Genomic DNA, 13,233 nt, shown 5'->3' with positions numbered 1-13,233 from the left:
GCACATAAGTTGGGAAGGAACAGGATATCTTTTTTAAATGATCAACTGTCAATTTTTAAAAACTCTGAAGACCAAATTCTGTTCTCACATTTCAATTAATTTCCTAATCAGAATTTGTTAATCATGAACTGGTGTTCCAAGTTTACCTAAGGAGAACTCCCATGGTGCCGATGGTCAAATCTAGATCTAAGAGGTGTATTTGATATGCCAATGCCTGGAATGTATATAACCCTCCTCATCACTCAGAGGAAATCCCTGTAAGTAAATTGAGGTTATCTGTGTGTAGATAACATTTTCAGATTTATAGATGGGAAAACAGAAATGCATACTTGCTCACAACTTAGCAAATATTCTTTGATTAAATACATATCCGTCAAATGCCTGAGATGTGCCAGGCATGGTGCAAAGTGTGGGGAGCTCCGTGCTGAGCCCGACAGGGGGCTTACAAACTGAACAGGGAAATTCTATTACTTGGCTCCAGACCCTGCCTATTCTTCTGCCTATGGTCCAAAGAAAACCACATGAAACTTTTCCCATAGTGAAGAAATTGTCCATATGCTTCAACTGCTTGAGCTGCCCGATACTCCATCAGATATTGCGGAACAATTTAGAGAGAAAGGTGTATTTTGAATCTCTAAGGGAGTTGCTAAATCTTCACCTCATGACTGTTTAATGTAATAGCTAACATTTCACAGACATTTAGCTTGTGGTTTAGAACATTTCAGTAACGTTTAAAAAAAAAGATGACACAAGTCACAAGTGGTGTTTTATCATTGATTAATGACAAGGACAACAATGCTGTATTCATTTACTTTTTGACACTCTTCATCCATTAACAACACATGTGGAAATATACTCAGAATGGAAGCAGGACATTGGCCAGACAGGGCCCTAGAGCACGAGCTCTGGGCATAGTCAGGGTTCAAATCCTGTCTTTGGCAATCAGCAAAACTGATTTACAAACCCACGTCTTCTCTTTACATAGTCTCCTTCCATAAATGATGCTAAAATCCAGGCCCATGAAGAGGAAGGTGCTGGTAGTGATTGCCAACAGGCTCTCTTGAGAAAAAAGGTGTATGTGTGTGTTTGTAGAAATGTATTTATACACACACACACACACACACACATTACATGCACATGTATATCTCTATATATATACATATAGATGTTTGTCTGTGTATCATAAATTTTACTAATATAAAGGATGTATAGCACACAATTTACATATAACAATAATATATACAATTCTTTCTTTTAAATTCCGTACAATTGAGTCTCACAGAATACTTTTGCTGATTTTTGTTGAATTCTCGAATCTGTTGCCAAATATGGTTGTAATTGCTGAATAAGTGCAGTTATAACATGAACAAGAGTTGATATTTTGCGTTGAAGAGTTAAGGTGACAGGTAAACAGTCAAGATTTTTGTCAGAACTCCATTCATCCACCAATGACATGAGTGACTCCAGCACCAAAGCAGACAATGATTTCCAAGTGCCGGAAGGATATTTCCTTAATTTTATGCATTATTTACAATGTGATAGCCCTGGACTCGAGACTCTTTTAAGCATAATGTAGATTATGTGTAATCTACATTATTATCATTTTCTCCATCACTTTCTTAAGTCTAAAAAAAAATAATTTAAACCCTGAATTATAGCATTTGCTGATTTCTGTTGTGTTAAATACTCTCACCACAGCCAATATCAAGCTACCAACATGATGTTGATGAACACAGACTTGCGAAGAGATGTGCAATAGCTCACCATCATTTAGTATTTCCACCTTACAGATACATATGTGAATGTAAATCACCTCAAGATCACAGATAATAGTAAAATGGAGTAAAGCATTGAGAGGTGATAAGTAAGTTTGGAGTATTTATCAGCTTTGTTTGAAATACCATCTATTTAATCATAGGTTTATATTTTCAATTTTTAATAATGCCTGTATTTAGCAACCAGCTTGCAAAATTCCTGAAAATTTACCAATCAGCTCTTGTGAGCTGGTGCAGACCAGCCTTAGCACCCTGCTGCCCGATCATATGACACTATCTGCTAAGCCTGACATTGAAATCATTTAAAAAAAAGTCTGAGTTCAAGAAAACAAAACCAAACAATCAACATTTGCTACCCGATAAAAAAAATCGGAATCAAAACTCCATACACTTCAAATAACCAGAGAAAAATGAAACCGGTACATCAAAATATTAGATTCAAGATGTGACAAATAGGTACATCTGGACAATTTAGTTAATCAACTGGTTGCTCTACCTACATACTTACGTATGAAAGGACTTCAAATGTGACTGAACCACTGGGAAGTTCTAGCATTTTAGTGCCCAAAGCCAAGCACTGAGCTGGACAGAGGAGACTTACCTGGGTATCAGTTGGTCTAGTTGCTGCATTGCAGTCATTGTCATCTACCACGGACATATAAGTCCCAATGATGCATTTCACTGCTCTTAGCTGGTATCCTTGTCCACAAGTGACACTGCACTGAGGGAAAGAAATACAACAAAAGGTACACACATTTCAGCCAATTTTACAAGAAAAGAAATTTTCCATCGTAGTGGAACAGAGGGCTGGCACCCAGAGAAATTAGGTAAAAGTGGGCAATCCTGCTCTGTACAAATTATATTCATCAATGATCACTTTGATGCTTGGAATTATTTCTACCTCCCACTGGAATTATAATTGTAGGAGTTCAACTCCTTGACTGTGACTCGATACATCCCTATTTCAAAACTTACTACAAAGCTACGGTGATCAAAACAGAATAGAGTCTAGCAATAAACCCATACGTCTACGGCCAAATGATTTCCAACAAAGTCTCAGCCATACAATGGGGGAAAGAATAATCTCTTTAACAAATGGCCATGGGACAAGTGGCTATCTATATGAAAAAGCATGAAGCTGAACCCCTAACTCACGCTATTTATAAAAATGACCCCAAATAGGTCAAAGACCTCAACATAAGAGGTCTTTGGGAAGACTATAAAACTCTGAGAAGAAAAGATTATCTAAAATCTTCATGACATGGAATTTAGTAATGATTTCTTGGATATGCCACCCCAAGTACAGGCAACAAAAGAAAAAATAGACAAGTTGTATTTTATCACAATTAAAAACTTTTGCATCAGTAGATACCATCAGCAGAATGGAAAGGCAACCTACCATGGGACTGGAGAAAATATCTGCAAATCAAATTTCTGGTAAAGGGTTGAAATCCACAATATAAAGAACAACTATAATTCAACAGCAAAAAGCCAACCTCATTAAAAAATAGGAAAAGAAGCACTGTTAAATTGTACACTTAAGGGGCGCCTGGGTGGCTCAGTCGGTTGAGCCGGCTCTTGATTTCTGCGGGGGTCATGAGCTCAGGTCATGATCTTGGGTCGTGGGATCAAGCCCAGTGTGGGGCTCTGCATTCAGCGTGGAATCTGCTTGTTCCTCTCCCTCCCTTATTCTTCCTCTACCCCTCTCCCCGTTCTCTCTCTAAAGTGGATAGGTAAAATCTTAAAAAAAAAAAAACAAGCAAAAACAAACAAATAAACAAAAAACTGTATGCTTATAAATGGTTAAGATGGGGGCACCTGGGTGGCTCAGTCGGATAAGTGTCCAACTCTTGACTTTGGCTCAGGTCATGATCTCCGAGTGGGGGAGATTGAGCTGTGCTCAGTGCGGAGTCTGCATGAGATTTTCTCTCTCCCTTTCCTTCTGCCCTTCCCCCAGCTCATGTTCTTTCTTTCTCTCTCTCAATAAATAAAATCTTAAAAGAATGGTTAAGATGGTAAATTTGATGTGGTATGTTTTTTGGCTATAATTACAATTTTTTTTTTAAAACGGGCAAAAGACACTTCTCCAAAGAAGCTATACAAATGGCCAACAAGCATGTGAAAAGATTCTCAGTATCATTTGTTATTAGAGAAATGCAAAATCAAAATCATAATGATATACCACTTTACTCCCACCAGGAGAGCCATAATTGAGGAGGTGGAAAATAATAAGTGTTAGCACAGACAGAGAAATTGGAACCCTTGTGTGTTGTTGGTAGGAATGTAAAATGGTGCAGGTTCTGTGGAAAACTGTTAAAAAGTTAAACACAGGCTTACCACAGGATCCAGCAATACCACTCCCAGGGATACACCCAAAAAGAACTGAAATCAGGTACTAAAACAAGCACTCATACCTGAATAGTCATCTCAGCCCTATTCACAAGAGCCAAAGAGTACAAACAATCCAAACGTCCAGCCAGGTATGGATGGATAAACATATGTGGTACATCGGCACAATGGACTATTATGCAGCCACCAAAAGGAATGAGGTACAGATATGTACTCCAATACAGACCTTGGAACGTGTATGCTACGTGAAAAATATCAGACGCAAAAGGTCACATACTGTATGATCCCATTTACACAAAATACTGAGAAGAAGTAAACCCATGGAAGTAGAGAGGTGATTGTTGGTTGCCGGGGGCTAGGGGGTAGGGGGAAATGGGGAGTAATAGCTTCCTGGGTATTTTGGGGTGATGAGAAAGTTCTGGAACTAGCCAGACATAGCAGCTGCACAACATTATGAACACACTAAAAGCTACTGAGCTGTTCACGTTGAACCTGCTTAGCTGTGTGACATGTGTTTTACTTCAAGTAAAAAACACAGACTAAGTACACTCCTAATATTAGTCTAAAGATATTAGAAGAAAATCAGATGCATCAATACCAGTAATCTGTGCAGAGTTAAGGAGTGTGTTTAGTTTTGCTCTTTTTGCTAAATTATGTTTTGCAACATTGCTCTTCTGAACATGTATTACTCTTAAATTATATATATATGTGTGTGTGTGTGTATATATATATGTGTATATATATATATACACATATATATATACAGTTTATCACCCTGAATTGCATGTTCAATAAAAGGAAGAACAAATCTCTGGCTAGGATTGGTCTGGTGTAGACACAGATTAAAAAATAGGCCCATCAGTTATAAAAGATGTTACACTCAAAGCTTCATAGCGATTCTGAGCTGGGTTCTCTTTCTCTCTTTCTCTTTCTCTTATTCCCTGAGAGTTATGCAGATGCAGACAAAAAGGAGGCTGGAAGGGTAAGAGATTCTCCCTGTTTAGTGCCATCAGACACGCTCAGCCATTATACCTGTGGATGGGAGGGTTCAGAAGAGCGTCAGTTTGATAGAAATTGTAAGGGTGCAGGGATAAAGCTGCTCCCATTTATTGCATGGCATCCTGGAAATAAAGACATACACTAGAAGAGTTGCTGTAGCTGGGCAAGGTGGGGAGAGAGTTATTCTTCAAGAGATCCTGTAAGTGATGGCAGACGCTGCTTTGCTTCTCTTGGGAACTCGGAGGGCTGCTTATATAGTACCCAGGACATGTTTGCTTCTATATTAGGGTGGACTTAATTCCCAGAGTAGTGGCTTCTCAAATGGGAGCCCAAGGGAGACTTTCACTCTCTCCTTTAAGAATAGCTCAGGTTAAGACTGTGGGACTTCCAGACTAGGGGACTCGGAAAAGAGTTTTTCAAAGTGAAACGATCCTGCAACTTTTGATCAAATTACTTCTGTGGGAAGGGTCTGACTTATTTATGAGAGGTGAGCTTTGGAGCCATGATGTGGGGATCCCAAACCTCCCTCCCAAATCCCAGTCCAGACGCCCTGGCCAAAGGTTCTGGACCCCATTCTGTAATGACCCCCCACAGCAGCACACTAGAAGATAACATCAGCCAGACACGAGATCTGTTGTGAGTTTGTTCAAACCGCACGTGTGCTCAAGCTACCGTTTCAACTCCAGGGCGAGGAGCTGCCTGTGTGTCTGCAAAGGGAATGATCAGCTCCCGGAGGGCAAGCTGGAATCCTCAGACCTGGGGCAAAATGGTTGCAGTTTCCTGTGCTCCATCCAGCGCCATGGAGGTATAGTGCAAGTCACAAGACGCAGCCGTTAAATCCCCACCACTGGAATGCCCCTCTGCAAGCCCTCTCCAGATAAGAAGGAAAGAATGTAGTTAAGAACTTTATCGTTCAAAATACCTGTCCCCAGGGACCCGCCTGCCAGGACGCACATTCTGGCTGCTGACAAGTCTGCATGGAGGCTGGCTTGCTCGCAGGGTCACAGATTCTATCATTTAATCGATCTTCACCAAACTGACACCAGACCTGGCGATGCTTATGCCCTTTTCCGCAGGTGACCAGGCACTGTAATAAAGAGCACAGCCAATCAGGGGTGTTTCTGAACAACGTGTTGTGGTTCCCAGGGATTATTCATGGATTAGCAGGAACAGGTGTGCTCTCTTCCCACAGTCATTCCTCTCTCTCATAGCAATTTGTAAATATATCAAGGCTCATTTTTCTTCCCTTCCTCCCTCCCTCCCTCCCTCCCTCCCTCCCTTCCTCCCTCTCTCCCTTCCTTCCTTTCTTTCCCTCACTCATTCTATATTTATAAAGGCTCTGGGACCGTGTCAAGCCCAGAATAAACTCAGCATGGCACTACGCCATGAGATACAGATCTCCCCTGACTTATGATGGGGTTATATCCAGGTAAACCCAGTGTAAGTTGAAAATCTCCCAAGTCGAAAATGCACTTAATACACCTCCCCAACCGAACAGCATAGCAGAGGCTAGCCCACCTTAAACGTGCACAGAACACTCACATTAGCCTACAGTTGGGCAAAATCGTCCAACACAAAGCCTAGTTTATAATAGAGTGTTGACTATCTCATGTAATTTACTGCATTCTGTACTGAAAGTGAAAAGCAAAACTGTCGTGTGGGTACAGAACGGTTGTAAGTGTATCGGTTGTTGACCCTCACGTGATTTCGATCGCAGGGCTGACTGCCCAGCATCACAAGAGAGTATGTACCACCTATCACCAGCCTGGGAAAAGATCCAAATTCAAAATTCAAAGTACGATATCCACTAAATGTAAATTGCTTTCACATCGTTTTGAAGTAAAAAAAATTGTTAAGTTGAACCACTGTAAGTCAGGGCCAGTCCGTATTATAAAACAACATCCATGATTTTCTAGCATAGGAGTTAAATGTGGGGAATTTATGAGTCAGTCCAATGTGGGTTTTAATCCCAATACAACCAGCTACGGATACTAAGTCAAGTGACGGTTTCGTACCTCTGTTTTCTCATCTGTACAAAGGGGACAACAATAGTGTCTACTGCAGAGTTGTGAAAACTGAATGAAAAAAATCCAAGTAATGTGCTGAGCATATGTTCATTTAATACATGTTAAATATCATCATCATTATCCATGCTCATTGTAGAAAATTTGAAATATACAGAAAAGAGAAAACTATAATAATTAAAAAAATCTCACTACCCAAGGATCCTCATTATTAACATTTTGCTGTTTTCTTCCCAGTTTTTTAAGCTAAGGAATGTTGGATCATCCTGAATATACAGTTTGGTGTCCCCCCACCTCCATTTTAGGAAGTCTTCTTGCAAAGGTTTGTTACTTGATTCGAAATGATACTTTAGCTATTCTTAGCTATAGAGGTAAAACTCTAGCCCATGACCTTCTTTTGTCTTTTTTTAAACCCCAAACACTAGCTTTGAAGCTAAGGCAACTTGCTGACAGAACAAACCCAGTAGGTTTGTTGTGCACTTGTGTGGGAATGAGACACTGTTAGTCACAGGCACTTGCTTGTCTGCCATTTCAGGGGCATTAATAATACCCTTTTAGGATTCGTATTGTATTTGCTGTTGCAAGTAAACAGTTAACACTGTGTTTACAGAGTTGAGATAAGGAAACAGGGGGGCGGGGGGGGGGGCGCAGAAACTGTGGCAGAGAAACAAACACCTCTCTCCCTGCATTCCTGACTTGGCCCGTCAGTCAGGCAACTTCTGTCCCCTCCCACTCGCCCCGCCCCGGTGAAGGAAGGCTGAGGCAGTCACCTACCTGCGCGGTGAGAATCTCACTGGGCTGGCTTAATAGTGACAGCTAACCCTGCACCATAAAAGTGAGAAAGAGGCTCCACCTCCTTTCTCTTGCTGTCCTGGGGCCATCAGTGCTAAGCAATGAGGGTTTGCTTTAGGCTTCATCAGGTAAGGAAGGAGAGAGGCAAAAGTCTGGAACACTCAACTACTCCTTTCTTTTCTAAGGTTTCCATTAGCAACTGGGTGGGTAAGTCAGGCCACTTACTGGGGGTCTAATTCTCTTATTTCACAGACAAGAAAATAGGAAACCTCTTTTTTTTTTTTTCTTTAGCTTCAGTTCTAAGCCAGCACAGCTTTGAAATTAATAAAGCCCTTATTTTCCTTTACAATGACTTAGTGGGGGCTCAAAGAGGACGAATGGGGAGAGATAGGAAATCACCAACAGAAGCAATCGGAGTGGGTGATCCAGCCAAACCCACCGTGCCTCCGGGGTCACCAGTGGACCAGTCATGCCCTGCACAACAGTCCTGGGGCAGACTGAGCACCTCGGTTACTTCATCCAGCGGAGGAGGTATAAGAGTGCTGCAGGTGTAGACTTGAAGAGAGCTGGAGAGACTCAGAATTAGGGTATCAGAGATGACCTAGGGGAAATAGGAGCCCTCTTATCTCACCTCTGACCAGTCTGCTGTTTTCCACTGTGGACAAGGGAACTCACTGCATCTCTGAACGGTGACTTTCTCTTGATGTGTGCATTTGCTGTCATCCAGGACATCATTGCGAGTGTTGACACAAATAGCCCTTCTCCTCTGGCTTCCACCATCACAGCTTTTCGAACACTGAAAGGAAAATATGCTGAGTAAAACTGTTTTAAGTTTCTTCTCTAGCATGGTCAAGGTCCTGGCTACGCTGCCTTGTCTCTTTCAGCCCTTAAGAAATAACCACCCAATCAATCCAATTCTAGTTGTGATTTGGGGAGTATCTGTTCATATTATCCATTTATTCACCAGGTTTATCCTAAAGTCAGTATTAGTGAATAAGCATAAGAAAATAAAATTGGAAATGGCTTGTGGGGTATGGAGAAAGGGATTAGATGAGTTGTCCCACCACTCTCAATTTTCCACATGCCATGTTCAGTGTCATATAATCAGACATTCCAAATTGATCATGGCACTCTTTTCTGCAGAATGAGGTAAGGCATTGTGAATCCATCATGGAACTCTTTTCCATACAGTCTAAATAGTGTTTCTCAATGCAGCCCTAACTGATCAACTCGTTGATTAGCCACCATCAACTAATCAGACTTAGCATCCAAGAAGAAGATTCTCACTGAGCGAGAACCAACTTACTTCAGTCCATGCAGAATAGCGCCAGCCACCTGTGTTACATTCTCCTGAGCATTTTTCCCGGTTGCTTGGTTTGGGGTGACCACTGCAAAAACTGTCATCAACCTTCTCGGTCTTCCCATCTAGCCTGCTATATTTGGCACAGTAGATGTCTAATGTGCGGTAACCCAAGCCACACTGGGCACTACATTCACTCCTGCTGGTAACGTGCCACCTATGCATAAATAATGGGGAGAAACCAACATTTCTGTTAAATATGTATGTCCTATCTATTTTCAACTGGTAGAAGAATGGAGTTCTTTTTTCTTCCTTAACCCAAATACCACAAAATCCAAGGCCACAGTCAGTTACTGAAATCCAATTTTAAACCAACATAGTCATGTGTTTTCCATGGCTGCCAATGTACATGGAAGTCACAGAGTGATAGTCAGAGGTCCTATCTTTGTGAAGATTCTCCCCTGATACAGTCAATCTGAAATTCAAGCAACCAAAAAGAAGAAAACATTGGAATTCAACAGAGCAAAAAAAGCAATTTTATATTTAAAAGGTTCATGCAACTCAGCATTTCATTTCTCAAGAAGGCTGCTTCTGATAGAGAACCACCGCTGGAAATTCTCCGTAGAAAACCTCCTTTATATGCGCCATGCTAAAACGTGTTCGGTGAACAGACTGTGACTTAATAAAGGAATGGATAATTGGCCTGTAACTGCGAATTTCAAGTGTGCCAAACTTTGTGAATAAAGACCGAGTTCCTTTTAAACATGGGCCACAGTCTATACAGTTTGATTAGACAATTTTTTTTAAAGACTTAATTGTTTTTAGAGCAGTTTTAGGCCCGTGCCAAAACTGAGAGGAAGGAACAGAGACTTCCCATATGCCCCAGTCTTCACACATGCAGAGCCTCCCCATTATCAGCATCTATGCACAAAGTGGGACTTATTCTTTTAATGCCCCCAAAATACGGTCAGTGCTCAAATTAAAACACAAAAATTTTTAACTGAATAGAACAGTATAAATAAATAAGCTTAAAATGTAGGTTGTTGATTCAACTTAACAATCCAAAAAGGATAATTTCTTCATAACCTTCATTTGAATTAACTCTTGTTAACTGTCAACTTCTCAGAAATTGGGTAGTTTGCCGAATACAGATGCCCTAAGAATTCTTCCATCCACATCTGTCCAGGGGCAGGACTGGGAAACAATAAGGAGTACTGGCCACATGCTTATCTTGGAGTTTCTCACAAATGCTTAAAAGTAGGTCAGAGTTGACCACCTTTTACGTTCGGCATGCAGAGTGGGCTACTGCGATTTTCCATTAAAGTGACACAGTATTTTGGGATTTTGTTCTAACCGGAACACGTTAAATGAAGGACTGTAAAACAATGCTTTATCTCATCCTGTCAAAGTTTAATCTGGGCAAACTCTCACTTCCCTGAGGAAGCAAGGCAAAAATGTGGTCCAATTCCACAAAGGCATCTGGAACTTTCATCTGCTCTTTGATTCTTGGCTACCTTCTTTTTGCCTTCATCATCATTTTCTCGTGGAAAGCTTATCCATCCTGGGTAAGGGAGGCAGGGGTCCTGCACCCACAAGAAAACACACCAGCAGATCAAGTGGAACAGAGTCTCCCTGATATTCACACAATCCTCAGAATTTGAGCAGAGAACCTGGAAGAGTCTATGGAAATGTCACAGCGTTGCCTTAGGAAAGTTCTTCTCAAAATGCTATTATCGTCTGCTTCATATTCTCTCCCTGGAAGGGGGTCTCAACTCCAGGGTTTTGAATTCATTTGGTTCCTTTCATGCAACAATGCATTTTATTACTATATTTCAGAGAAGCAAAGTATTTGTTATAAGCGGAAACAAGAAATGTGTATGCCTCTGTGGGTGTGTGGGGCATTGTGGGAGTAAATAATACTAGGAATAAATTTGGGCACTACTGATTTAAGCAGGTTTCTATATTTCAGAACTTCTCTGGGCCTTCCAAATGTTAATCGATACAATGCATGTCTACACAGGGGAGGAGAGAAGTGGGAAGACTTCTCAAACATACCAGTTCACCACGAATCATCTTGTGGAACTCGTGTTCCATAGACATGCTTTGGGAAAATTATTTAGAGTTTGATCCATCAGTAACAATCCTCTCTCCGGTCTTTCAGTGTTGTTCATAGCTATTCAGCAACAATTAGTATGAACCATAATGACAGTGACTGTCAGGTTTTTTTGTGAGTAATTCAGTTCAGCAATCAGATAACTAATTATTTTTCTGAAAAGACCTTAACTCTAATTTAACTAAATTAACTCAACTGGCTGAAGCAATGGGTTTATAAGTACAGTAGTTACCTATAAAAAAAATTAATACTGTATAGTCTGCCTTTTAATGTCTTGGGTTTGTTTCTTCCTCAGTGACTTATCAATGCTTTGTGACAAGCCCATGAACAAACAGGTCGGAGGTGCTGGGTAGACATGAAGTACAGTGGGGCTGGGCTTTGAAGTCAGAGCCATCAGGTCAGGTCTGGCAAAGATGGCCCTCATGCCATGTCTCCCCGACCTACTCGCATGACAGACATTACTAATTGATCCCAGCACTCCTCTTTTCTCTTGGAGCCTAGAGAGGGCCTTACAATCTTCACTCCAGCACTCTAGGCTGTCAGTACCATTGGATAAGATTTGGCATTGTGAAGTGGAACTTGCGAACTGCTTAAGTATTCATTTTGCCGCTTACAAATGGTAAGATCCTAACAATTTCCCACACCACTCTACACTGCTGATTTCTCTTCCATAAAAGGTGAATTAAAGCATCAACTCATGTTACCTGCACTTAACTGACATTCAGAGTATACAAAGCAATGTGCAAGCTATTTAATATTCAAACATGACACAGCCAACCTTGCAGGTAAATGGGAAAGCTTTAGAATTCTGAACCCACTCAGCATTTCTTGCCTCAGATTCAGACTTTTCCTAAATACAGAGTATTTTCTGTATCTAGACATCTGCATGAAGATTTTCTTCTAGTTCCTTCCATGACTTTACATTAGGGCACTGCAACTTTCATATGCATAAGATTTCTTCTGCTGGGGGGTATACACTCTGGGTGTATAGAGAACAACATACAGGTACCTTGACAGATGACATTTCCCCATTTTCTGTTGATATTCGTACCAAACATTTACATAAGATGTGACTCAATCCTAACAATACCTAGCACTGACTTGTGAGGGTGAAATGAGAACTTCTTTTGGCAAATGCCATACTCTATTAGCTATTTTTAATTCTTAGGAGAAGAACAAGAAATCCGCAGGCATATATCTTGGATAATTGGTTTCAGAAGGATGGAAGATTGGCTGAAGCTTATTTCACAGAAAGGCAAGGAAGGGGAACTAAAGACCACTGTCTCCTCCTTCTGTTCCTCCCTCCAGCAAGACCCTCACAGCTCAGAGTAAAGACCATGAACATGCACTGGCCTCACCTCAGGTCGCAGTCTGTGCTGCAAGGTTCGGTAATGGGTGCTGGCTGGGGCAGCCGGTCACATCTTTGATCAGACACCGTAAGCTGATCAGATTCCCGGGTGCAAACAGGTTTTCGCTTCCGCTCCCCTAGGCAAGGAGGAAAAAAACCTTAGAGAAAGTAACTTATTCCAGAAACTAGGGACTGGCAAACATTTTCTGTACTGGGTTAAATAGTAACTATTTTTGGTTTTGTGGGCCATATGACTTCTGTCACAACTTTTCAACTCTGCCATGATAGGGCAAGAGCAGATGCTCATAAATAATATGTAAAAAGGGTATAGCTGTGTTCCAATAAAACTTTATTTATAAAAGCCAGGTAGCAGGCTGGATTTGGCCCACTGGCCATAATTTGCTGGCTCCTAATTAAGGCAAAAGGACATGAGATAAATGATACATAATATGACTACTATATCTATGTCTCTGGAAAATCAAAGTGGCAGAGCTGATTTTGCTTGGCCTCACACATGTATATGAATCTCTTAG

General features: G+C 41.0%; 1 protein-coding gene across 3 annotated transcripts in view; it reads right to left on the bottom strand.

Moving 5' to 3' along the window:
* Nucleotides 1-13,233, bottom strand: part of ADAMTS9 (ADAM metallopeptidase with thrombospondin type 1 motif 9) — a 156,351-nt gene that overhangs the window by 77,407 nt on the left and 65,711 nt on the right. For all 3 annotated transcript variants that reach the window (XM_088021881.1, XM_028110425.2, XM_028110427.2), the window contains 5 exons: nt 12,711-12,837; nt 9,246-9,456; nt 8,571-8,735; nt 6,046-6,210; nt 2,377-2,496 (listed from right to left, as the gene is read on the bottom strand). In XM_088021881.1, coding sequence (XP_087878007.1) covers nt 2,377-2,496; nt 6,046-6,210; nt 8,571-8,735; nt 9,246-9,456; nt 12,711-12,837 — 788 coding nt within the window. The remainder of the gene's footprint in view (nt 1-2,376; nt 2,497-6,045; nt 6,211-8,570; nt 8,736-9,245; nt 9,457-12,710; nt 12,838-13,233) is intronic.

Source organism: Eumetopias jubatus, unplaced genomic scaffold (assembly GCF_037043125.1).
Source record: "Eumetopias jubatus isolate StellerSeaLion01/CBP00866 unplaced genomic scaffold, mEumJub1_p1.0 scaffold_1, whole genome shotgun sequence".
Classification (NCBI taxonomy): Eukaryota; Metazoa; Chordata; class Mammalia; order Carnivora; family Otariidae; genus Eumetopias; species Eumetopias jubatus.
Note: the sequence above shows the minus strand (reverse complement) of the source record. Positions and strands in the feature narration are given on the sequence as shown.